The sequence below is a fragment of the Vulpes lagopus genome, chromosome 4 (assembly GCF_018345385.1).
Source record: "Vulpes lagopus strain Blue_001 chromosome 4, ASM1834538v1, whole genome shotgun sequence".
NCBI classification, from domain to species: Eukaryota; Metazoa; Chordata; class Mammalia; order Carnivora; family Canidae; genus Vulpes; species Vulpes lagopus.
The window spans coordinates 60,314,984-60,340,963 of NC_054827.1; the positions used below are offsets into that span (position 1 = coordinate 60,314,984).

General features: G+C 47.4%; 1 protein-coding gene across 2 annotated transcripts in view; it reads left to right on the plus strand.

Annotated features, from left to right (window-relative positions):
- The window catches only part of EPB41L4A (erythrocyte membrane protein band 4.1 like 4A), a 177,794-nt gene that overhangs the window by 82,443 nt on the left and 69,371 nt on the right, over window positions 1-25,980 (plus strand). For both annotated transcript variants that reach the window (XM_041753860.1, XM_041753859.1), the window contains 6 exons: window positions 10,047-10,125; window positions 18,281-18,378; window positions 19,283-19,403; window positions 22,020-22,107; window positions 23,833-23,921; window positions 24,443-24,506. In XM_041753860.1, coding sequence (XP_041609794.1) covers window positions 10,047-10,125; window positions 18,281-18,378; window positions 19,283-19,403; window positions 22,020-22,107; window positions 23,833-23,921; window positions 24,443-24,506 — 539 coding nt within the window. The remainder of the gene's footprint in view (window positions 1-10,046; window positions 10,126-18,280; window positions 18,379-19,282; window positions 19,404-22,019; window positions 22,108-23,832; window positions 23,922-24,442; window positions 24,507-25,980) is intronic.

Genomic DNA, 25,980 nt, shown 5'->3' on the forward strand with positions numbered 1-25,980 from the left:
GATGTTGGCAGGTTTGGTTTTGAGGCCTCTCTCCTTGGCTTGGTGTCCTCACATGGTCTTTCCTCTGGTTATACACATCCTTGGAATCTCTTTTTCTCATAAGGACCCGAGTCCTATTAGAATAGGACCCCAACTCCATTGGCCGCATTTTAACTTAATCACCACTTCAAATAAGTGATGGCCAAACATGGTTACCTCCTAAGGTGTTGGAGGTTGGGATTTGAACATAATGAATTTTTGGAGAGCATGATCCAGCCTATAACAACATCCTTCTCTGTGACTGATTCTTCTGGTGCCTGCCTCCTCTTTTCCAGACCCGATTCCAATTATTGGGGTCAAGCAGTAAAGCTTACAACCTGTGTCTCACAGTGGACCTGAGAAAGCAGCAGGGACCAAAACTTAGAGGAAGAGCTTTATGATATTAAATTTGCAAATGCCATTATCCTCAAATCCCTGCCATTTTTCGCTCTGGGCCACAGGCTCCCCCCTTAATTGCTTGGAAGAATTTGACCACTTCTTTTTTTTATAATAAATTCATTTTTTATTGGTGTTCAATTTGCCAACATACAAAATAACACCCAGTGCTCATCCCCTCAAATGCCCCCCTCAGTGCCCGTCACCCATTCACCCCCACCCCCCGCCCTCCTCCCCTTCCACCACCCCTAGTTCGTTTCCCAGAGTTAGGAGTCTTTATGTTCTGTCTCCCTTTCTGATATTTCCCACACATTTCTTCTCCCTTCCCTTATATTCCTTTTCACTATTATTTATATTCCCCAAATGAATGAGAACATATAATGTTTGTCCTTCTCCGATTGACTTACTGCACTCAGCATAATACCCTCCAGTTCCATCGACGTTGAAGCAAATGGTGGGTATTTGTCGTTTCTAATGGCTGAGGAATATTCCATTGTATACATAAACCACATCTTCTTTATCCATCATCTGTCGATGGACACCGAGGCTCCTTCCACAGTTTGGCTATTGTGGACATTGCTGCTAGAAACATCGGGGTAAAGGTGTCCTGGTGTTTCATTGCATCTGTATCTTTGGGGTAAATCCCCAACAGTGCAATTGCTGGGTCGTAGGGCAGATCTATTTTTAACTCTTTGAGGAACCTCCACACAGTTCTCCAGAGTGGCTGCACCAGTTCACATTCCCACCAACAGTGCAGGAGGGTTCCCCTTTCTCCGCATCCTCTCCAACATTTGTGGTTTCCTGCCTTGTTAATGTTCCCCATTCTCACTGGTGTGAGGTGGTATCTCATTGTGGTTTTGATTTGTATTTCCCTGATGGCAAGTGATGCAGAGCATTTTCTCATGTGCATGTTGGCCATGTCTGTGTCTTCGTCTGTGAGATTTCTCTTCATGTCTTTTGTCCATTTCATGATTGGGTTGTTTGTTTCTTTGGTGTTGAGTTTAATAAGTTCTTTTTTTTTTAATTTTTTAATTTATTTATGATAGTCACAGAGAGAGAGAGAGAGAGGCAGAGAGAGAAGCAGGCTCCATGCACCGGGAGCCTGACGTGGGACTCGATCCCGGGTCTCCAGGATCGCGCCCTGGGCCAAAGGCAGGCGCCAAACCGCTGCACCACCCAGGGATCCCCTAATAAGTTCTTTATAGATCTTGGATACTCGCCCTTTATCTGATATGTCATTTGCAAAAATCTTCTCCCATTCTGTAGCTTGTCTTTTAGTTTTGTTGACTGTATCCTTTGCTGTGCAAAAGCTTCTTATCTTGATGAAGTCCCAATATTTCATTTTTGCTTTTGTTTCTTTTGCCTTTGTGGATGTATCTTGCAAGAAGTTACTGTGGCCGAGTTCAAAAAGGGTGTTGCCTGTGTTCTCCTCTAGGATTTTGATGGAATCTTGTTTCACATTTAGATCTTTCATCCATTTTGAGTTTATCTTTGTGTATGGTGCAAGGGAGTGGTCCAGTTTCATTCTTCTGCATGTGGATTTCCAGTTTTCCCAGAACCATCTATTGAAGAGACTGTCTTTCTTCCAGTGCATAGTCTTTCCTCCTTTATCAAATATTAGTTGACCATGAAGTTCAGGGTCCACTTCTGGGTTCTCTATTCTGTTCCATTGATCTGTGTGTCTGTTTTTGTGCCAGTACCACACTGTCTTGATGACCACAGCTTTGTAGTACAACCTGAAATCTGGCATTGTGATGCCCCCAGCTATGGTTTTCTTTTTTAAATTCCCCTGGGTATTCGGGTTTTTTTCTGATTCCACACAAATCTTAAAATAATTTGTCCCAACTCTCTGAAGAAAGTCCATTGTATTTTGATAGGGATTGCATTAAACATGTAAATTGCCCTGGGTAACATTGACATTTTCACAATATTAATTCTGCCAATCCATGAGCATGGAATATTTTTCCATCTCTTTGTGTCTTCCTCAATTTCTTTCATAAGTGTTCTATAGTTTTTAGGGTATAGATCCTTTACCTCTTTGGTTAGGTTTATTCCCAGGTATCTTATGCTTTTGGGTACAATTGTAAATGGGATTGACTCCTTAATTTCTCTTTCTTCAGTCTCATTGTTAGTGTATAGAAATGCCACTGATTTCTGGGCATTGATTTTGTATCCTGCCACGCTACCAAATTGCTGTATGAGTTCTAGCAATCTTGGGGTGGAGGCTTTCTACGTAGAGTATCATGTCATCGGCGAAGAGGGAGAGTTTGACTTCTTCTTTGCCAATTTGAATGCCTTTTATTTCTTTTTGTTGTCTGATTGCTGAGGCCGGGACTTCCAGTACCATGTTGAATAGCAGTGGTGAGAGTGGACATCCCTGTCTTGTTCCTGATCTTAGGGGAAAGGCTCCCAGTGCTTCCCCATTGAGAATGATATTTGCTGTGGGCTTTTCGTAGATGGCTTTTAAGATGTCGAGGAATGTTCCCTCTATCCCTATGCTCTGAAGAGTTTTGATCAGGAATGGATGCTGTATTTCGTCAAATGCTTTCTCTGAATCTAATTAGAGGATCATATGGTTCTTGGTTTTTCTCTTGCTGATATGATGAATCACACTGATTGTTTTACGAGTGTTGAACCAGCCTTGTGTCCCGGGGATAAATCCTACTTGGTCATGGTAAATAATCTTCTTAATGTACTGTTGGATCCTATTGGCTAGTATCTTGTTGAGAATTTTTGCATCCATGTTCATCAGGGATATTGGTCTGTAATTCTCCTTTTTGGTGGGGTCTTTGTCTGATTTTGGAATTAAGGTGATGGTGGCTTCATAGAACGAATTTGGAAGTACTCCATCGCTTTCTATCTTTCCAAACAGCTTTAGTAGAATAGGTATGATTTCTTCTTTAAACGTTTGATAGAATTCCCCTGGGAAGCCATCTGGCCCTGGACTCTTGTGTCTTGGGAGGTTTTTGATGACTGCTTCAATTTCCTCCCTGGTTATCGGCCTGTTCATGTTTTCTATTTCTTCCTGTTCCAGTTTTGGTAGTTTGTGGCTTTCCAGGAATGCGTCCATTTCTTCTAGATTGCCTAATTTATTGGCGTATAGCTGTTCATAATATGTTTTTAAAATTGTTTGTACTTCCTTGGTGTTGGTAGTGATCTCTCCTTTCTCATTCATGATTTTATTAATTTGAGTCTTCTCTCTCTTGTTTTTAATAAGGCTGGCTAATGGTTTATCTATCTTATTAATTCTTTCAAGGAACCAACTCCTGGTTCTGTTGATCTGTTCCACAGTTCTTCTGGTCTCGATTTCGTTGAGTTCTGCTCGAATCTTAATTAACTCTCTTCTTCTGCTGGGTGTAGGATCTATCTGCTGTTTTTTCTCTACTCCTTTATGCGTAAGGTGAGCTTTTGTATTTGAGTTCTTTCCAGTTTTTGAATGGATGCTTGTATTGCGATGTATTTCCCCCTTAGTACTGCTTTTGCTGCATCCCAAAGATTTTGAACAGTTGTATCTTCATTCTCATTAGTTTCCATGAATCTTTTTAATTCCTCCTTAATTTCCTGGTTGACCCTTTCATCTTTTTTTTTTTTTTAAATTCAGTTCCTCAGCTATACTAGCCAAGTGCTAATGACCACATGAAGCTAGTGACCAGCCTATTAGTGCAGCTGTAGAACAGTCCATCTTTGCAGAAATTTCTACTAGGCAGCATTGCTTTATTTTTTTTTTTTTAAGATTTCATTTATTCATTCATGATAGTCACACAGAGAGAGACAGAGAGGCAGAGACACAGGCAGAGGGAGAAGCAGGCTCCATGCACCGGGAGCCCGATATGGGACTCGATCCCGGGTCTCCAGGATCGCGCCCCGGGCCAAAGGCAGGCGCCAAACCGCTGCGCCACCCAGGGATCCCGACCCTTTCATCTTTTAGCAGGATGGTCCTTAACCACCACATGTTTGAGGTCCTTCCAAACTTCTTGTTGTGATTTAGTTCTAATTTCAAGGCATTATGGTCTGAGAATATGTAGGGGACAATCCCAATCTTTTGGTATTGGTTCAGACCCGATTTGTGACCCAGTATGTGGTCTATTTTGGAGAAAGTTCCATGTGCCCTTGAGAAGAATGTGTATTCAGTTGAGTTTGGATGTAAAGTTCTGTAGATATCCGTGAAATCCATCTGGTCCAGTGTATCATTTAAAGCTCTTGTTTCTTTGGAGATGTTCTGCTTAGAAGACCTATCCAGGGTAGAAAGAGCTAGATTGAAGTCACCAAGTATAAGTGTATTATTATCTAAGTATTTCTTCATTTTGGTTATTAATTGATTTAAATATTTGGGAGCTCCCACATTCGGGGCATATATATTGAGGATTGTTAAGTCCTCTTGTTGGATAGATCCTTTAAGTATGAGATAGTGTCCCTCTTCCTCTCTCACTACAGTCTTCCGGGTAAATTTTAGTTTATCTGATATAAGGATGGCTACCCCTGCTTTCTTTTGAGGACCATTCGAATGGTAAATGGTTCTCCAACCTTTTATTTTCAGGCTGTAGGTGTCCTTCTGTCTAAAATGAGTCTCTTGTAGACAGCAAATAGATGGGTTCTGCTTTTTTATCCAGTCTGAAACCCTGCACCTTTTGATGGGGTCATTAAGCCCGTTCACGTTCTGAGTTACTATTGACAGATATGAGTTTAGTGTCATCATATCTATTCAGTCCTTGTTTTTGTCGATTGTTCCACTGAACTTCTTCTTAAAGGGGAATTTTAAGAGTCCCCCTTAAAATTTCTTGCAGAGCTGGTTTGGAGGTTACATATTCTTTCAGTTCCTGCCTGTCTTGGAAGCTCTTTATCTCTCCTTCCATTTTGAATGAGAGCCTTGCTGGATAAAGTATTCTTGGCTGCATGTTCTTCTCATTTAGGACCCTGAATATATCCTGCCAGCCCTTTCTGGCCTGCCAGGTCTCTGTGGAGAGGTCTGCTGTTACCCTAATATTCCTCCCCATAAAAGTCAGGGATTTCTTGTCTCTTGCTGCTTTAAGGATCTTCTCCTTATCTTTGGAATTTGCAAGCTTAACTATTAGATGTTGAGGTGTGGAACGGTTTTTATTGATTTTAGGGGGGGATCTCTCTATTTCCTGGATCTGAATGCTTGTTTTCCTTCCCACATTAGGAAAGTTTTCAGCTATGATTTGTTCAAATACATATTCTGGCCCTCTGGCCCTTTCAGCGCCCTCGGGAACCCCAATTAAATGTAGGTTTTTCTTCTTCAGGCTGTCATTTATTTCCCTTAATCTAACCTCATGGACTTTTGTTTGTCTTTTTTCCTCAGTTTCCCTCTTTGCCATCAACTTGTCTTCTATGTCACTCACTCGTTCTTCCACCTCGTTAACCCTTGTCATTAGGACTTCTAGTTTGGATTGCATCTCATTCAATTGATTTTTAATTTCTGCCTGATTGGATCTAAATTCTGCAGTCATGAAGTCTCTTGAGTCCTTTATGCTTTTTTCTAGAGCCACCAGTAGCTGTATAATAGTGCTTCTGAATTGGCTTTCTGACACTGAATTGTAATCCAGGTTTTGTAACTCTGTGGGAGAGAGGACTGTTTCTGATTCTTTCTTTTGAGGTGAGGTTTTCCTAGTCATTTTGCTCAGTGTAGATTGGCCAAAATAAGTTGTATTGGGAAAAGGAGAAAAAGAGAGAGAGAAGGAAAGAAAAGAGAAAAAGAAAAAAGAAAAAGAAGAAAAAAAGGAAAAAAGAGAAGAAAAAGAGAAAAAGAAAGAAAGGTGAAAAAAAGGGGGCGTGGGGGAAGCAATCAGAAATCAAAAAGAAAAAAAAAAACAAAAAACAAAACCCATGGGGGAGTATCTTCTGATTCTGTATACTTTAAGTCCCTTGACTTCCCCTGGAACTTGTCCTTCTAGCTGGTCTTCTGGGGGAGGGACCAGCTGTGCTGATTTTCAGGTGTTAGCACTTGGGGGAGCTGCTCTGCCCCCTGCCTGGTGCAGGGCTCAGTGGGGGTTGTTTACCCCCTGATGCCCCAGGAGGAACAACCGCAGTGGCGGGCCCAGCTCTGCAGCCCTGGAGTCAGCTCCCGCAGTAGCTCTGGGGCTCTCCATCTGCAGGGCCTGGAGGCTCCGGGTCGGGGCCACTGATCTGCTCAGCTCGGGGAAGGATGGTCCTTGCTGTCCTGGGCCCTCCCGGCCTCTGCCTGTCCCAGTGTCCTGGGCTGTGTCCCGGCGCCCTGTGCTCCGGAGCCTGTGCTGCTGGATTCGTGCTCCCGCCCTGCAGCCCCCTCCGCGGAGCCGCCGTCCGGGCCCCCCGAGCTGCTCCGGGTCCCGCCGTGCGCGCTGCAGCCCTTAGGGAGCTCGGCGCACTTCTCCGGGGCGCAGGTGCCTGTTAGTGTCCCCGGGAGCCCGAGGGCATCCCCGCCCTCCTGGGTCCTGCTCCAACTCCCTGCGGGCCCCTTTTCACCGGGAAGGTTGGTGCAGCTCCTGCTTCTCCGGGACGGGGCTCTCCTGTCCTGGGGACACTCGCCCCGGCCTCAGCCCGGCTCCTCGCGGGGCCCCTCCCCCTTGGAGGCCTTTTGTGTCTTTATTTCTTTTTCCCCATCTTCCTACCTTGATAGAGGCACAAACTCTTCTCACTGTAGCATTCCAGCTGGTCTCTCTTTAAATCTCAGGCTGAATTTGTAGATTTTCAGGATGGTTTGAAGGTTATGTAGGTAATTTGGTGGGGACAGGTGACTTGGGGACCCTACTCTTCCGCCATCTCGCCCCTCCTCCTAAATTATCTTTTTAGAGGTATAAAACATTTGACACAAAATGCACCACGCAGCTGTTGTGGGGTGGCGTTAAATCCTCCATGCCACTGCTGGCGCCACCTCCCCGGCTTTCCTCCTGGGCAGGGCACCTCTGGACACTCGAAGCCCTATGCCCCGGGGCAGCGGCCGGCAGTGAGGCGATTGCGGCGGCCTTCGGTGCCCTCCTTCGGGCCATGGCCGCGTGCCTTGGTGACTCCTGGGTCCACCCTGCGGCCCGGCCTGTGCTCCTCCGACAGTGGCCACGCCGGGGTCTGTTCAGGGGGTCCTGGGCGTCGGTGCCTGGCCTTCCAGGGCAACGGCTTCAGAAACAGGCTTGTGGGCCGGCGGCGACAGGCTCGGGGTGTCCCCTGGCTTGGCCTCGTGGCTCGGCTCTGCTGCTCCATCCACCGAGCCCCGTTCTCGTGTCCCTGGATGCACAAGGGCACGTTCTTAGGAGGGGGCGGGGGTGACACCGGTGTTGCCCGTGCTCCCACCGCACAGCCTCCCTGGTGGGTTTTTTTTTTTTTCTTAAAAAAGGGAGACATATATATGGAAAGAAAATGACCACTCTGGTTAAGCGTGGACTGTAACTTTCTCACGCACATGCAGGAATAAATACGCAAGGGAGGAGTGTGCTACACAGCCTGGCGGGGGGACTCCCTTCGCCCCCCGAACCATCGCACCTTACACTCGAGACCTATCCCAGCGTGATGTGTGGACTGTGCCTCGTGGAAGCCGGGGCCTGGGGGGCCCAGTTCTCCCCAAGGCCGGCCGGTGTTAGTCGTTTCTGTTGTATTCTTCTGGGGGGAAAACATATTTGAATAGCTGACCTTCTTTTTTACCAAAAAGGGATCATACCTCTGGCGCCCGAAGGCGATGGCACATCTTTCCCAATCAGCACCCAGTGCCCCTCTGCCGTGTACTCGGTCGTGGGACCGTATGTGTGTGTTGTGTAGACCTCAGTGGTCCTCCCACTGCTAAGCATTGACGTTCCGAGGCTCTACCGATTTTTTTGTGTCTTGCTTTCAGGCGGATACATTTTTTGTACTTTTTGCAATACTAGTAGGTGGGTGGGTTTTTTCTTTCTTTTTTTAAAATTTTTTCTTTTATCTTTTTTGGTTTTTTTTTTTTAACCATCGGTTCTATCATTGATTTTTCTTCATTGTGTAAAAAACACGTGTTGTAGAAAACATGAAAAGTGGGGAAGTTATCAACAAATGGAAATTGTGCATGACCTCACTAGGGATAAGAACAGGCAACATCCTCAAATATTTGATCTTTTTCCCTGTGTCTATGAACACGTAAACCCATAACCTGCACAGATATCTGCAGACTTGAGGTCCTGCTGTTACACAATTCTCTGTCCTGTCTTTAATTTTCTATTTTCTTGTGCTTTTAGAAGTTCTTACTATGATTTTTTTAGACTTTATTGAGGGGGCGCCTGAGTGGCGCGGGTGGTTAAGCGCCAGACTCTTGGTTTCGTCTCAGATCAAGATCTCGGAGACGTGAGATGGAGCCTGGTGCTGGGTCCCATGCTCCGCATGACGTCTGCTTGGCATTTCCTGTCCCTCTCCCTCTGCCCGTCCCTTCCACGTGAGCCCTCACTCTCTTTCTGTCGCCAAAATAAGCACCTACATCTTTTAAAAACAACAAAAAAGAACTTTATTGAGGTACCTCTAATGTATAAGAATGATACACATTAAAGATGCAGAACTTGATGCTTCAATACACGTATTCAGTGAGGGAAGGTCAGCAGGCAAGTTGAAGATGTAATGTGTCCCCTCTGCATAGTGGGCATGTGTGTGTCATGGGAGCAAGAAGATCTATGATGTGTCGTCTTAGCAGGTCTCAGCGTGCAGCTCGGCCCCCAGAGCTGATTCATCTCGTGTGACCGAGACTTGTAGCCGTTGGCCAGCACATCCTCATTTCTCCCTCCCACTTCCCCGGTGCCACCGTCCTACCCTCTGCATCTGCGCGTGTGACTCCTTTACATTCTGCATGGAGGTGACATCGGGCGGTTGTGTTTTTTTTTGTCTGGCTCGTGTCACCTTCGTAATGTTCTCCAGGTTCATCTGTGTCCCCTCACATGGGAAGATTTTCTTCTTTTTTTCTGGCTATATACTATTTTATTGTGTGCGTGTTACCCTCACCTACACACACACATGCTCAACCATGCAGAAGTGATGATAAGGCATCGACTGGGTGTATACGCATCTATGTTCATTCCCCTGGTGCACCGACGGACGCTGGGCTTGCTTCTGTACGTTGGCCATGGTGATTAGAGCTGCGTGAACAGCGGAGGGAAGACACGGCCTCGGGATCCTGGCGTCCTCTCCTTCGGATAAGTGCCCCGTAGTGCGATGGCCCGATTGTGTGGTCGTTGAACCAGTTTGTGATCCTAGCCACAGCGGACGGGGCTCCCTTCCACTCACATCCTCCCCGACACGTTTGTCCTTTGCTGACAGCCGTTCTTACAGGTGTCAGGTGGTGATCTCGTGGTTTTTCATTTGCATTTCCCTGATGGTTTAGTGATGCTGAGCATCTTCTCATAATAAAAATAATTTATAATTATATAATAAATAAATATCTGTTGGACATTTATGTGTGTCTTCTTTGGAAAAATGCCTATTCTATTCTTTTGCCCATTTTTAATTTTTTTTTTTTTTTTTTTTTTTTTGCTATTGAGTCATAGGAGCTCCTCGTGTATGCTGGATATTAACCCCTTATCCAATAGGTAGTTTACAAATATTTTTGGTGAGCATAGTTTTTAGTAATTGTAAATATCACGCTTCTACTTTGAGTAACTTATAACATGAAATTTAATTTCTGTTTCTTATTTTAGCTGGACCTCCATATACTTTGTATTTTGGTATTAAATTCTACGCTGAAGATCCGTGTAAGCTTAAAGAAGAAATAACCAGGTATGTATTAACTTTGCATTTGAACAGTACCTGTGCGGCATAGACTAAAGGCTTTATTTAATGTAAGTTGGGGTCAGACAGTGGGTGGGTGTCTGGCTTGCTTTGTAATGTGTCTCCACGAAAAGAGTTAAACTAGCATCACGTGAGGCAAATCAGCACCCGATGATGGATGTGTGTGGACAATGGCATGAACCCGGGTGACGTGATGATGGATGTTGCATCTGCTGTGATGGGATATTTCTGTATCATTGTTGTGAAGACTGCTTTCAGCCTTTGAAGTCATGTGAAAGGAGTCATTGAACCGCGGAAAGGAAAGCTATTTTAGGGCTCTGGTTGCATGTGTAAATACAGGTTTGAACAGCCAGTTGTTTCTCTTTAATTGGTTATAGCTTACCTATCAGTGGTCCAGGGCCTTCACGTACCTGTGTAGGAAATGAAAAGATACTTGCTTTTAGTACAAAGGAAGAAAAAGAAAAACCCCACAATGTTTTACAATGTATTCCTTCACCTTTGTCATTAAATATTTTATTTTTTAAAAGATGTTATTTATTTATTCATGAGAGACACAGAGAGAGAGGCAGAGACACAGGCAGAGGGAGAAGCAGGCTCCATGCAGGGAGCCTGACGTGGGACTCGATCCCAGGACCCTGGGGTCACACCCTGGGACAAAGGCAGACGCTCAACCATGGAGCCACCCAAGGGCTTCGTCATCAAATATTTTATTTTGTTTAGGGCACAATCCCCAATTGGTATTATGTTGTTAAAGGAGTCCACGCCAACATGTGAAGGTGGCTTATGAAGGCCAGGCAGCCGCGAGCAGAAGGCTGTTCCGCAGCTTACGCCTTAAGTGGTCGGTTTTCCCAGTGACCTCCTGTCTCAGGCTCAGGGGAAGCCGAATGTGTTACTGGAAACATTGGAAATCACGTCTTCCATCATGAGGGCGGCCTGTGGTTTTGTTCCTGTTCTGTCCTTTCATCTCTTCCTCAGACTGTTGACTTACACGGGAGGGAGAGGAGTGAGGGCTGGGTGGACCTTTCCTGTCCCCCGCAGTGCACGACGAGGCCTCCCTTTCAGGACTGTGCCAAGCTGCGTTCATGTCTCCCACCACCACGTTGCTGCAACTGCTTGACCAGGGTGGGGGGAGGGGGGCACACCTCCGTGGGGAGGGGCCGCTGTGTTGGGAGGACGTTTGGGAGAGGGGTCACGTTTACCTTAGAGTTTCCTGAGTCGTCTCTGCAGTTGAGGGATTTCTGAGCTGTGGGCTCATGGGGAAACTGAGTCCAAGGGGTAAAAACATGCACACACATCAGGGTAACTCATTAGGAAATTGCAAGGAAATAACATTTTATGAAAACACGAGGAAAGCCCTTCACTTTCCGTGCCTCATGTTCCTTGGCTGCAAGATTGGAGACACCTGTCCCACCAGGTTTCGTAGGCACTGGAGGGCGCTGCGACTAACGTCGGCCTTGGGTCGCCCGTTGTGTCTGGGTCGGTAAGCGCCTGGTAGGCTTTCATCCTCTCCTGACTCTGGCAGTTCAGGGGAGTTACACCTTGAATGAGGGCTGGCTTCCCAAAGGTGCTCGGTTTATTGTTAATAGGGCGAAGGCGAGTGTCGTACGACACACGACTTTAAATCTGCTCGCCAGATCTTGATGAGCAGAACCTTCCCTTCAGAATCTACCAGCCCGTCAGGAAGACACATAGACTTGTGTAACAAGCAGCCTCACGGCATGTCCGTCACACCTGCTCTTCCTCAAATATCAGACAAGGTCACGTAGCCAAGAACCAGGTTGCGCTGTCTGTAAGAATTGGCTTCCATTGCCCAAAACACGTAGTTGAATTAGGTAAGTTGAAAGTGTGTCCAGCGTGATCTCTGTGTATAAGCTCTGCAGCGTGTCCTGAAGAGAAGGTCACCAGCTCGCATGGACACGTTCATCTAAGCGAGCAGATAAGGGAGCCAGTTGCGTGAGAGGAGTTTGGCAAAAGCAGAAACTACGACCCGAGCCCCAGATCCCGCGGTATCTGCTCATGGAGGAAGACCGTGCTCAAGGCCAGCATGCGTACGATGAGTATTGCTCCTGCTTCCGTTCTTTGGAAGGTTGTTCTCGCCTACTCGGTATTGGCGCTCAGGTGGTCACTAAGTTGTGGCATGAAGCAGTAACACTGCAGTGAACATCGCGACATGCCCGTGCCCGTCCTTCCACGTGCTTAGCATCCTTGACCGTCACGCCGTCCCACGCGTGTTGTGCGGGCCTCCCCACCCTCGCCCGTCTGTTACTCCCCCATAGTATTCCGTGATTTATATACCCCTGCCCCTGGGGATGGTTCTCTTTTAAAACTACAGATACCACCGGCCTTGAATTGTCTCAGGTACGTAGCCCATAGTAGACGCAGCCTTCCAGGAGGGTGTGGAGCTTAGGAAACAACACGAGAGGTGAGTGTGATACGCAGGGAAGTGAGGTCCCGGAGACGAAAAATGTGGAAGTGACTAGAAGCACACGAACATGGAGTAGCTGCTCAGCGGCCTGAAAGGTCTCAGAAACGAACAGGATTGGGAGATTACGAGGACGACTCTGCGTTTAGGACTCCTGTGCCCTGGCCTGAACCTTTTCTACAACATTCCTGCTGCTTCGGTCGGCTTCCTTGTAAACACGGTAAAGACAGGGTGCCTTCCTGTCTGGGGAGCGGCGGGAAATCCAGTGAGAAATCCTGCCGCTTCTGTTGTAGGCACCGGGTTTTCTTTCTGGGCTCGTGCAGAATGAACCCAACATCTCTTCTCTTTGCCGACCGTCTAAATAGTCTATGCCCTCGTCTGTTAAATTTATTTTCAGGCCCGATTCAGACAATCACAAGAGCCTTCCACGTACTCTGGGTCCTTTATAGCTCTGTGTCCCGCGCGCACTTGGTAAGCGTAGCGAGTGGAGGGCGGGCTTTGGGGGGCACCCGGGAAGCTCAGCCAGTTGAGCGTCCCACTCTTGATTTTGGCTCCGGTCGTGGCCTCAGGGTCCCGGGATGGAGCCTGTGTCGGGCCCCCCTCAGCAGGGAGTCTGCTTGTCTCCCTCTTCCTCTGCTCCTCCCCCTGTGCGTGTTCTCGCTCTCTCTCTGAAATAAATCTTAAAAAAAAAAAAAAAAAAAAAAGAAAAGGAAGACAGGCTTCGGAGTCAGGCTGACGTTTGTGTCCTTTCTCTGCCTCTCAGTAGTTGTGCAAATTTGAACAAGCTGTGTAACCTTCTAAAGTCTTGATTTTCTCATCCATAAAAAAGAAATCATTGTTTTCAAAAAGACAATGAGAGGAAGGGAGGGGGAGAGACGATGAGAGGAATGCATAGGGTAACACGTGCCAAGTGGTGACCGTGACACAAAAATGTGTCAGTGGGTGGTGGGGACAGCTAGAGTGAAAAGGATGAGAAGTAGTTAATGTTTTCAAGTTATTGACTCAAAAATTAGGGAGGAGAAGACCAGCGTGGAGCCCTGAGGTGGGTCTTCCAGCCTGAAATCAGCCCCTGAAACCCCACTTTATGGGTGTAGTTGTTCATTCAATTACGAATCCTACAGCCGCCCTGTTGCCTGTTTCCTGAGCTTGTATCTGAGGACAGAGTTCAGTCAACCACCCACCTTCGCTCGGTAGTGATGTGGAGCTGGGTGCTGCGGTGCTCTGGGTACGAGGGAGATGCAGCGGGGACCACAGGGAGGGGTCCTGTCCTCCCGGAAGGAGCAGCCAGAGCGACCGTCCATTCCGTGCACACTGTCCTGTCTGCGAATTGAAATCTTAATGAACCTTTAAGGATCTAGGAACCGTTTCCAAAAAGGAAAATAATGTTCCAAACAAATTGTACCCGATGGGTACTTTCTAGTTTTTAAAAATAGGCACTTGCTTTTGATTTTGGTTTGCAGTGCTTTCTAGTTTTTTTTTTGGAGTTGTTTGCTTTTTTTTTTTTTTTTTTTTTTTTTTTTTTTTTGAGGCTGACCTTAAGCTAATCAATTATTTCTAAAATTTTATGACTCTAATATGGTGATCCCTGTTTTTCACTTTGTGAGGATTAGCTTGTTCTAGCTTCTTTGCCCCCTGACTGAGCTGCAGCTGCGCATCTGCTTCCAGAGCCCGGCCCTCCTTCTCTAACTGAACAGCGCAGTAGAGTCAGGACGAGGGTCACCTTCTGGTAGGGATGCAAGAGGAATTTGTGGGTTCCAGAGCACTGCACACATGTAAGATGATTGTTCCTGTATTTTAATCATCAGTGTTACCTCTTGAGGCAAAGGCGTTATTCCTGGTTTGGTCCCTCTTCTTGAGCATGAGCATGCGCTCCCTCCACCGTTGTCCTCCTCGGGCCACACGCGCTGTCTCCCCTGTCCCCCCTTCGGCATCGCCCGTCACGACTGGGCTCCGGCCACGTGCCAGGCCCCATCTGTGCAGAGGCAGAAATCCATCCTGCCGTCCTCTTAGCTCATCTCCGTCAGGCACACTGGGCACTGCGGTCACACCTCCACGTGTCCCAGCCGCGCCTCCCATCCCTGGAGGGCCCACCTCAGGTGAGGAGGTTAAGGCACCCCTGGCTTCCGGATCCCAGAGAACTCTGAGGTTTGGGCTCTGGAACAGAACGGGGTCTCTCTGCCCTTTCTTCAAGCAAACCTCCTTTGCCGTCCGCTTCTCCCCAACACTTGTCAGTGGGGTTCAAGGGTTCGAGCGACCTTGGTGTCAGCGCAGCCCTCTTCAGGGAACGTGGGATAACTGGAGAATGCCTCCATTTTGTGCCAGAATGAGTCTGGAAATCGTCCCTAGTGAGTGGCTCATCTTTAGGGAGCATTTTCTTTCCTCCCAGTAAGGGCCCAGGATAACCAGGGCCACCCCATAACTGACCGTCCAAACCCAGACCCTTGGAGGGGAATCATTCACGCTTTCGCCTGTGTAGCGCTCATGAGCAGGGCTCTGCTGGGCCCACTGGGGTGCAGGCCCCCCTTGTCAAGACCAGAGACACACAAGGACGCGAGATCCAGTCAAAGCTTAGAGTGACAGAGGCAAACACTCAACAGCCCTAAATCTGTGATTTAAATAAAATATTAGACTGTGAGTCCCGTAAGATTGACAAAATAAGTCATATGCAGTTAGTTATGTATAAGTTCAGCATATGAAAGTATAATTTTATTATATTCTAAATTTATCTTATAAAAAAGTAATATGATGCTTCCTGTGGTACAGATTAAGCACACTTTTATTTTTCCAGAATTTTAAAAAAAGATTTATTTATTCATGAGAGACACAGGCCGAGGGAGAAGCAAGCTCCATACAGGGAGCCCAACGTGGGACTCCATCTCAGGACCCTGGGGTCACTCCCTGAGCTGAAGGCAGATGCTCTCAACTGCTGAGCCCCCCAGGTGTTCCAAGATTAATCAAATTCTTAATTAAAAATAGTTTGTCTTGATTTTAGTGGATTTTTTTTTCCTTAATGCACTGACTTTACGATCTCTGGTATCTTTGAGAAACAGGCTGTCTGGGGGAAGTTCGAACAGACCCCTTTTTTCTTTTTCATTGGGAATTTCTCAAAGACAGCAAACAATGTTGGGTGTTTTCCATTTTGGCCATCTGTCTCCTGCTCACTCGTATGTCCATCCACGTCAGCAACTGCTTACTGAGAAGTTACTATGTCCCAGACCTGTGCACTGGGACTGTCATCCCCGATGGGATAGGGTCCCCGTTTCTTTCTCTCTGTTTGCCTTTCTCTCTGTGTCAGCTGAGAAGCTGTTTCTTCATCTCTGTCAATTTTTTTTTTCCTTCAAAGCAAACTCTGGTGGATCAGGTCCCTCTGGTTCTGTGTTTGGCGAGTGATTTGACTGCTCAGTCAGATGTTATAAACGCCTTCGTAGAACAAGACAAGTGTGTGTCTGTGACCCATTTCCTAAAAAAAATAAATAAATAAAATTCCACTTCAGGCAAAGAAATTCCCAGTTAGCAGAGAAAGTGTGCCACTGAATGCAGGTTTCCAGCCAGTACTAGTAACTCCGGCAAAGCGTCTCCTTAGTTCATATGCTCTTGCGTTTACATTCTGCTAATTGTGCTTCCCTCTGCTTTTCTCCTCTCGGGGAGGAGGACTGAGGATTGCAACCAAGGGCGTCGGTACCCAGGATGGGCGTCCAGGCCTGGGGCATGGTCGCAGCAGGCTGGGAAGGTGAATGAGGTCAGGGAGCTGCCGTGGTCACTGTCAGTGGTGAAAGACCTGGCTCAGGAAGCACAAGCCCTGTGAGCCTTTTTTTTTTTTTTCCCACTGGTTGTTTGGAGTTTTACACTTGGTGCAAGACACACCGTTATGGGGTGTCAGGAAGGCGTGGGTGTGACTTGAAGAGGAAACAGTGGATCTTCTCGACTTGCTTTTTGGTGTTTTTCTGTAAAAGCACCCACTGGCCTATGCCTCCTGCAGCCGGCCTGCCTGGGGGAAGGCTGCAGATGGGCTCTGGGGCGCCTAGGGCCTGCCGACGCCTCCTGACGCTTGGCAGCCGCTCTCACTCAACCGGGCTGCTCGCAGCAGCTTCTCCTGGCTCCCAGAGCCACGTCACCAGGGCCATGAAGCTGGGCCTTGGGACGCCGGCCGTGTAGCCGTGGGCCACAGTGGGATTTCCCGTGAAAGCAGCCTCCGCGTGCAGGTGCATGTGGCGGGCTGCAACCGTGACCCCGGGCCCCGGAGTCCGTTCATGGGGAGGCCGACCTAGGACCACGCTGCCCTTGCTTCTGCTGTCACCAAGGTCCGGACTTTATTCTGAGAGTAAAGTGAAGTCTTTAAAGCTTGTGTCTGTTGCTCATGGCCGTGATGGGATCCCGTGTTTCTCTTAGATTCCACTTACCTCTTAGGAGGTTGTTTGGAAGGGAGATAGGTGTGAGTGACGCAGGGCACGGAAGGTCGTAGAAGCCCTGTGGACAGCGACCCAGCCCAGGCGATGGACAGGTGTGTGGATTCCAGAAGGCAGCAGCCCTGGGGGTTGGATGTGGGCGCAGGTTATATGTCGCTGGGCGGTTTCTCCTGCTTGGACCCCTGCAGACAGTGCTGCCCCCCTGAATGGGCAGACTGGAAGCACAGATGTGGAGCTTGTGAGGGAGCTGAACTTGGTATCTGTCTTCTAGAAACAGTAGTAATAACAGGTAGGATCTGGCTCGTGGATTCCTTCACTGGGGGCCTTGATGGCGAGCATCTAGAGAAGAGATGCTGTCACTGCAGAGCTTTAGGATTCATTTCCTTTGCCCCTTTGCTGCCCTCGGCAGTGACCTCGAGAGTCAGCTTCCAAAGAAAGAGAAGCCACGACGGGCCGACTACTGTGTGTGTGTGTGTGTGTGATGGCAGCTGAGGGCAGTGTGGGCAGCTCACAAGCCCCCGGCCCCAGCCAAGAGAGTGAAGGGGGCGGGTGAAGCCGAAGCCTCCTGCTGCCGAGGCCCTGGGCTCCGACTGCCCGGGTTTCAGCTCGGGCTCTGCTCCTTGGATGAGCGATGTCATTTCTGCATCTGTTACTTCCTCCATCCATGCGATGAGGTGTTGATAGTAGTGACCTAGCGTCTTCCATGAGCTATTGGATGTGGGAAGGGGTCACTTACCATGTGGAGGCCAGTGGGTGGCACTATCACAGCAGGGCGAGGGTTTGCCTGTGCGTCGAGCCAGCGCCCTGGACAGTGGGCCTGCCACAGGCTGCGGTTGCGCCCTGATGGCCTGTCTGGCCTGCGCCCATGACCTGTGGCCCTGGAGGTAGCTCGTCGTGTAGGCTGGTCCCACTGGTCGGGCCTCCAGGTACGGCCAGTCGTAGTGGTCATGGTGGCGGCAGTACTGGGAGCACGGAGAATGGCTGATTGTCGCCTGCGTGTTAACCGTACGGGTGTAGACGCTTCGCCGCCCCAGCGCGGCAGGGAGATGGGCTGCCTGGGGACCTCCAGCCTGGGAGGCCACGCAGCCCCTCTGACGGCGTGCCCGCACTCCTCGGCCCCGGTGTTGCCCCAGCAGGGGTGTCTCGGTAGTTCCTGTGTGCTCAGCAGCTCCCTCACCAAAAGGAAGTGGCTTTTCTTCCACTAATGGTGATGGAGGGCTGTTGCCGATGACTATCAGGGTCTGAAACTTCAGGTCCGAGTGTTGGAAGATGCCACTGATCTTTTTTTTTTTTTTTTTCCCCATTTCTCTTTTAGATACCAGTTTTTCTTGCAGGTCAAGCAAGATGTGCTTCAGGGCCGGCTGCCCTGCCCTGTCAACACTGCTGCCCAGCTGGGAGCATATGCCATCCAGGGTAGGCTCCACTCCAGCACACGGAGAACAAATATGAATCTTTCTTTGGAAGCAAGCTCGTGTCCAAAAATTCCTCCAATCGAGTTGACATTTTCCTAGTGGAAGTTGTAGTCAAAATTCAAATTTTAATCAGTGTCTTTTCAGAAGACGTAAAAATGAAGCCAGTTACGAGCCCCTGTGACAGGTCACATTGGAGTTCTGGTCTCAGGAATCGCGTTGATTCTTGATCGAGTGGGAGGGTTTGAAAATCCCTTTTCTTCTACATCCCCCCTGGTTTGTTGACCCCTGCCCCCTGCTGCTATGCTCCAGAGGTCACGCTGTCCTCAGGTAGCCGTTGTGGGGACTCCATGTGGTCAGACACCAGCTGCAGCTCAGCGTGTGGCACTCCTTGCGTTGCAGCTCTTGGCATCAGTATGGCAACCATGTGGGGCAGCTCCAGATTGCACTGTCATTTTGGGGGCAGTGAGACTGCCTGTCCTTGCCTTTGTGGCACTTGCAGACCAAGAAGAGTCTAGAAAAAAATAATATCCTAGGAAACTGTCATGTAGATGAACTGGATTGGGCTTGGAAGGTGGATTACCATAGGGAGGAAAATTTTAATGTAATTTCAATAATAAAATAATAATATAATAATGTAATTTTAATAATGTAATGTAATAATTTTAATAATGTAATGATGATAGTTACAGTCTTCCAGAAAGGAAAAATACAGAACTTAGGTTTTTAAGACAAGATTTTATTTATACAACTCACACATGCCCGTTACAGTTTTCTACTAACGGAAGCTGTGTATGAATTTATTAAAAATAAACACTTGAAGAAAATGTTTCTGCATGATGGCAATGCTTTAAAACATTTTTAGGGATATTTTTCTAAAGTGGAAACAAATTCAATTTCTTTTTCAGCTGAGCTTGGAGATTATGACCCATATAAACACACCGCGGGCTATGTGTCGGAGTACCGGTTTGTTCCTGATCAGAAGGAAGAACTTGAAGAAGCCATAGAAAGGATTCATAAAACTTTAATGTAAGAATCATTTTTTATCAACTATAATCAACATGCTGTCCATGGGATCCCCAGAGCATCGTTGTACTGAAGTTCATACTCTTTAACCAACGTGCCCCTATTTCCTTCACTGTGGTGACTGCCATTTTTTCTAGGAAGTTGGCTTTTTTAGATTCCACCCCAAGGGAGGTCATAGTGTTTGTCTTTCTCTGTCTTATTTCACTCAGGGTAACGGCCTCAAGGACGATCGGTATATTTGAGAGTTGTTAGGAGAGGAGATCTTAAATGTTCTCCCCGCAAGAAGACATGGTACTTATTGATGGAGCGAAGGAGTTAGCTAACCGGGTGGTGGTAGTCATCGTGCAGTGTACGAGTGTATCAGATCAACACATTGTACGCCTTAAAATCCCACGATGTTTTGTGTCAATTGTGTCTCAAAACTAGAAAACAAATCATGTCTTACGTGGCATTGTCCATCAGTCATGCTAGTGGCAGTCTTATGCAAAGTTTCTAGAATGAAAAAATTTTCACCTGTGCCTTGAACATTTTAGTGTTTTTTCAAGTTTTTTTTTTTTTTCCTGCTTATAACAGGAAAAATGCTCATAGAAAACCTAAGCAATTTAAACAACGTAAAGGAGGGGCCCCGGGGTGGCTCGGTTGGTGAAGCATCTGCTTTCAGCTCAGGTCATGACCCCAGGTCCTGGGATCGAGCCCCACATCGGGCTCCCTGCTTGGCGGGGAGCCTGTTTTTCCTTCTGCTGCTCCCCCTGCTTGTGCGTTCTCGCTTTCTCTGTCAAATAAGTAAAATAGAATAGAACAGGGTAAAATAAAGTAGAATAAAATATCTAAAGGAAAGAGGAAATCTCAATACTGGAAGTCAACATATTTTTGATTAATGGCCTTTCAGACCCCTCTCTATGCATAAATTCCCACGGGGAAAATTTATTATGTGTGGATTTATGTGCGTATGATTTCACACAAATGAAATCATTCTGTATATATTGTATTTTACAATTTTCTGTCTTACCAGTTATCAGTAACTTGTGAAATTCATTCTTCCAGCTGTAAACCTCTATTTTATGGCCACAGAAGCCTTAGCGTTTTCTGGATTTGGTCTGTCCGCAGTGTGTAAATCCTTTGCAGTTACAAGCAGAGTCCTACTCAGTCGATAGCAATGAATCTGGAAATCATGACGACACCAGTGTGGAGCCTTGGAGGGTGTTATGTTAACATCACGTGCGCTTCCGAGACCATCCACGCTCCCCTAGCAGGATTCTCAATTAATGGCCTGCAGCATTGGAGTTATAATTTAATTATAGTTATTTTGGTTAAATCCTCTATGCTGATTAACTTTGCTTTATTGCCTCCTATGCAGCATTCTCTCCTGAGTTTGCTTGGTTTCCAATCTGTTGCAGTGAAGGGGGGGAAAATGTAGAATTAATCTGGTCAACAAAAAATGTTTGCCTGAAGGATGTGTCGCAGTGAGTAGCAGCAGAGGTCAGCCGCCGAACCGCAATCAGGGAACCCAGGCTTTCCCTGTCGTATTTATTAGCAGCCACGGGAAGCTCTCCGGCCTGATCACCGAGCCCTTGGCCTTAAGGCCTCGCTGAGGTGGACACGTAGGGAGCACCTGCTGCAACGTGAGCGAGCAGGGTGTTCGGCACCTCGTGACAATACTAATTCTTGCAGTTTCAAAGGACAGTTACGTGGGTTTTTTTTTTTTAATTACCGAGGAGCTTTGGGTAAAGGGCCTTACGTGTTTTCTGTGACAGTGCTGACAGTCTGTTATTTCAAAGAGAATCAAAGCCCGATCGAGATTGGGGAGCTTTCTCGTGTCTAATTTGTAATGAAGATTCTTCACAGATTTTCAAAATCACGGTGTGGTTGCTGGGTTTGCAGAGTACCGTGGTTGACATGCAGGACTTAAAAATCAAAAAAAAAATTTTTTTTTCATAGCTCCTTTTGTTAAACAAAAATCTGTTTTCCTGTGTTAGTTACATTCACACACACACACACACACACACACACACACACACACACACGGTTCCACTCATCTGTGGCGATTCCTGGCAGATGCTCATGCTCGTTAGTACCATTTACGTGTATTATCACCAATGAAGATGTGGGGATGATTTCTATACTTTGAATCAAGAAAATGGCAAGTTTATTTTTTTTTTAAATCATGAATTCTAGCGCATTTTCAAACTACGTACGCACCCAGGAGAGTCTCCCAAGACCCCAGCGAGGTGCCGGGGAGCCCACCCTCTTCTCCCCACCCGCAACCATTCTTACGCCTTTTGTCCTGGTGGAGACACTGAGCTCGTTGTAAAGGAGGAACTTTTTAATTCAAGTGCTTATATTCTTAACCTCTTTGGGGTTTTCTGAAACAAAATTCTTAATAGATGCTGGGACATTGGGATTGGCCATCCTGAGCAAAACTGGGCTTGGTGAACGAGATGCACTTAGTGCAAGTGTCACCACGAAGGTAAGGGGCTTCTTGAAATAACCAAGACTGAAGTCTGCTTCACACAGAGGATGGTTTATTGTTCTGGTGACTGGGGTGAAGATGGTGGACGTTGCCTGTAAGTCCTGTACCGTTGAGTAAAGTCAGACTCTTTGTTTTTATGCTGAGTGTAGGGGTCAGACTCCTTCCGAGGCAGAACTGAATTACTTGAGGACCGCCAAGTCCCTGGAGATGTACGGCGTTGACCTCCATCCTGTCTACGTGAGTAGCATTTAATTAACACGAGATATTTTTAAGCTGATGACATTTTTCTTAAAAAGTCACCGAAACCCCCAAAGGAAAGCTGCCATCCTGTCGGTTAGCAAGCACGTGATGCTTTTCCATCAGTGCTCTTTGAGCACAAAGAATCTCTTGCGTGGATTCAACCCTAATGAGTTTTGTTTAAAAGTCTGTGATTACGTTTCCACGTGTAGGAGACAATTAACTGGGCTTGAAAACACAATCTGGATAACCGCTCTGGAGGGCTTAGCTAAACGTCAGAGCCATTTAAAATGGGTCTATAATTGATTGCATTAGACGGAAAACAGGAGGATTTTCCAAAAGTAGACTTTATGGCTGAAAAACACTCATGAGATCACCTTCCAGAGAAGTAGGCTTTGGGCACCAGTACGGGTGCGGCAGCTGGTGGGCCTGTGTTGGATGTGCAGGTTCCTAAGTGTCAGGGGCGCTGCTTCCTTGCAGTCACTGCCGCCGCAGCAGTAGAAACATTTTTGCAGATTTTCCCCAGCAGCTGATGAAAGCTTGCCGAATGCAGTCGGCGAACAGTCACACCGGGTCCGTGTTGGGTGCTCTAGACCCAAGTCTTAGCCCCAAAGCCGCTTCTCTAAGGTCACCAATTGTTAATTCTTTGCCAGCGAGGTCGAAATGTCCCGCCTTTCATTTTATGAAAGAGTTTAGTTAGAGACAGTCAAATTTAATGATTTGAGACAAGGAGCCAGGTGCCGCCTTCTTTACAGGAATATGAAGGGCTCCAGGTTATGGGTGCACGATGGCCAGTAAATTACGTGATTTTTAGGGAACCTTAATGAAACCGCAATGCGAGTAACGCATTCGTGCGTTCATTTCTCAGTGTGTCTTGTACACATCAGAGTTTCCTAAAACAAGAAATCGTCTCGTTGTTTGTAAGGAGTCAGCAGCATCCCCGAGTGTACTTTTACATGGAAGTAGAAGTTATGTATTTCAGGGAAGTGGGAGTTCCCAGATATTTTAGATTCCAGTCTCGTTACCTGTTACATGCTCTGTGTCACTGCCATTTAAGAGACACCTGTAAACCACATCAGGCTTTTAGTTTTTTAAGAAATACATTCTGTAGGAAATGTGTAAAGAAACAACGTCCGGCAAAATTCTTCAGCATTTGTGTAATGTTTATCCCGATTCATAAACACTTTTGTGGATGTTAGGAATTCATGGCAAACGAACGGGATTCATTAGAATCTTCTGTACGTTCCTTTAAGATTGAATTTTTAGAACTAAAAGTGGGCAACAGCTGGTATTCTTTCAAAACACATTGGTTGCCTTATGTTCCCTGGGAATATGACTTTGCAGGCTGTTATTTGACCTCAGAGTAGAAATAAAACCCATATAGACGCGTGCCTGTCCTTCATGCCCACTCCCGACTTTTTCATTTCAGAATCTCGTTTTCTTCATTAGGATTTATCATTACCTGCAAAGTGAGGGCCTTGAGTCTTTAGCACGGGAGATGGTATCTTTACCTCTTTCGAGTCGTCTTAAAGTCACGAATGGTGAATATACTCAGAAAATGTTTCGTTATAAATTTGGAAAACAAAAAAGAGCAGCAAGCTAGCGACTACGAGAGCTTAGCTAGTCTTTGAGAAGCTCGACCCAGTATTACAGCCAGACTCAGCTCGACAAAGGGCTTTGCCGCGAATGAATTCGTCGATTATAGGCACGTGTCTGTTTCTGCAGGGAGAAAACAAATCTGAGTACTTCTTAGGATTAACGCCAGTTGGTGTCGTCGTCTACAAGAATAAAAAGCAAGTGGGGAAGTATTTCTGGTGAGTAGACCTTGGGGGGCAGCGGCGGTACTGGGATCCTGCGCGGCATGCGGGCGTCGGGGGGCTCGTTGGCGGGAAGACCATTTCCAGGGGTCGATGGATTATGGAGTGAAATCCGGGTAAGTGTTCTCCGGGTGCATCTCGGTCTGCGTTTTCCTTGTGGATGTTGGGTGCTCTGGCTCCGGACTGTCCAGCCCTGCAGATTGCGGGGGATCGGGTTCCGTCCCCGTTGCAGTGTAGGTGCTGACGCTGTGCAGGGAGGCCTTCAGGCCGGGCAGGCTACTGCAGCCCATGCCGGGCCTGGGGCTGCAGGCTTGTGTGCATCGCTGGAGCAGCCCAGGAGAATGCACGGAACCCCGTCGAGGAGGCGTCCAGAGCGCGTGACCCGCAGGGAACCCTCTGCCCTCCTCGTGCAGAGCAGCGGGGATGAGCCCTTCATTTCTACCGGAAGCTTCCCCGAACTGCTGAAAGCTTGATTCTTACAAAACCAGGCCACCCCCACCACCTGCTTTGTTTTTCAGGCCACGGATCACAAAGGTTCACTTCAAGGAGACACAGTTTGAACTCAGAGTGCTGGGAAAAGACGTAAGTTTCCGTTGAGTGCGTGGCTTAATGGGAGGGAAGTGGTTTTTGCCCCCTGATGACGCGAAAGGCCTTGGGAAGTAGAACCGCCGTGTTCTGTGGCTCGGCTGTGTGGAGCCCGGATAATCGACTCGGGTGCACGAGTTCTTGTCCAGGAAGGGAAAGGGGAGCGAGTACGAGTGAGTGAGCCGGTTGGTAGTTTAGGCAAAGAGGAAAAAACCCTTCCAAGGGCACAAGAGAAAATAGGAGATGATCGTCATGATTAGAGTCACCTATCTACGAAGGTGGGATCGTATCATTGGAAGCGTGCAGCTGCACATGAGACGAAGAGGGTCCTGATTTTGTCCCAAACTACATTAAAGGACCTGTGGGGAGTCCCACCTCTGTTGTCTCCCTAGTTGAGTGTGGTAGATGCACCGCATGGGAAATCCTGGATGCTTTTAAAGGAGAGTGTGAGGCAGGCAGAGGTGCCCCAAGCTTGGCAGCATCCCACGGGATCGCTGGGGTACTGGGCACGTACTTGCGGGAGCCCGCGGCCGCTTTCAGGCCTTGACAGGCAGCTCTTAAGAAACGGCGCCAAAAAAATGGCGAGGATGTGAAAGCTTCCTTTTAATCCGCCTGTGAATGTAACGCTCCCTGGAGGGGCTGTTACTCAGAGCTGCATTTATGGGATAAATTAGTGAAAATACCATGTGTGAGAACTCATCCTTGTGTGGCTTTGGTAGTGGTTCTGTGTGGACCAAACAGCCAAGTGGATGGCATCGAATGGACATTGAGATTCAGACGTCTCATGGGTAGCAGGTGCTCGCACGCAGCCCGTGCCCCCATCGCTGACCCGGCATGTGGACGCTGTGTCCTGTGCACCCACAAAACCCGACCCCTCACTCAGCTGTGACTGACGGCTGTTCGTTGATGAGATTAAACGTGGATCTTGGAATGAGTTTTAACATGTAAGGAGGGGAAATTCCAGATTTTAAAGAAAATGATCCACCCACGTCCGAATAGCCTATAACAGTCTAGTTCTGTTCAACTGCTGATGGGACGTGTCAACCTTAAAAGATGCGCTGTAGGATTGAATGGTAACCATCTGTGGAGTAGGACATCATCAACCACCATCTGCCGCGTGGTTTTCCCCCGTCCTGCCCCTGGTTTCACGGGACTCACTGCAAGGAGGAAGGCCTCCTCCATGTGTTGGAAAAACCAGGTCATGTTTTTGGTAGGAATGTTATAAGAAATAAGGCTTTTTGTGGCAGCACCACTATTATTCACGGACATTTTCCCCCGTATACCTTAGTGCTATGACTGGGGCCCTTTGGTCAACCACTTTTATGTTGTCCTAAGGCAGCCTTAAAAGGTCTCCTGACTCAGAAAGACCTTGCAACTTTACCGTAGTTGCAGCCACACTTGAACTTTCAATGTCTTTTAGAGTCTTCATTATTTGGTGAAAACAAAAATAACAGAACTGGTACTTTTTGTG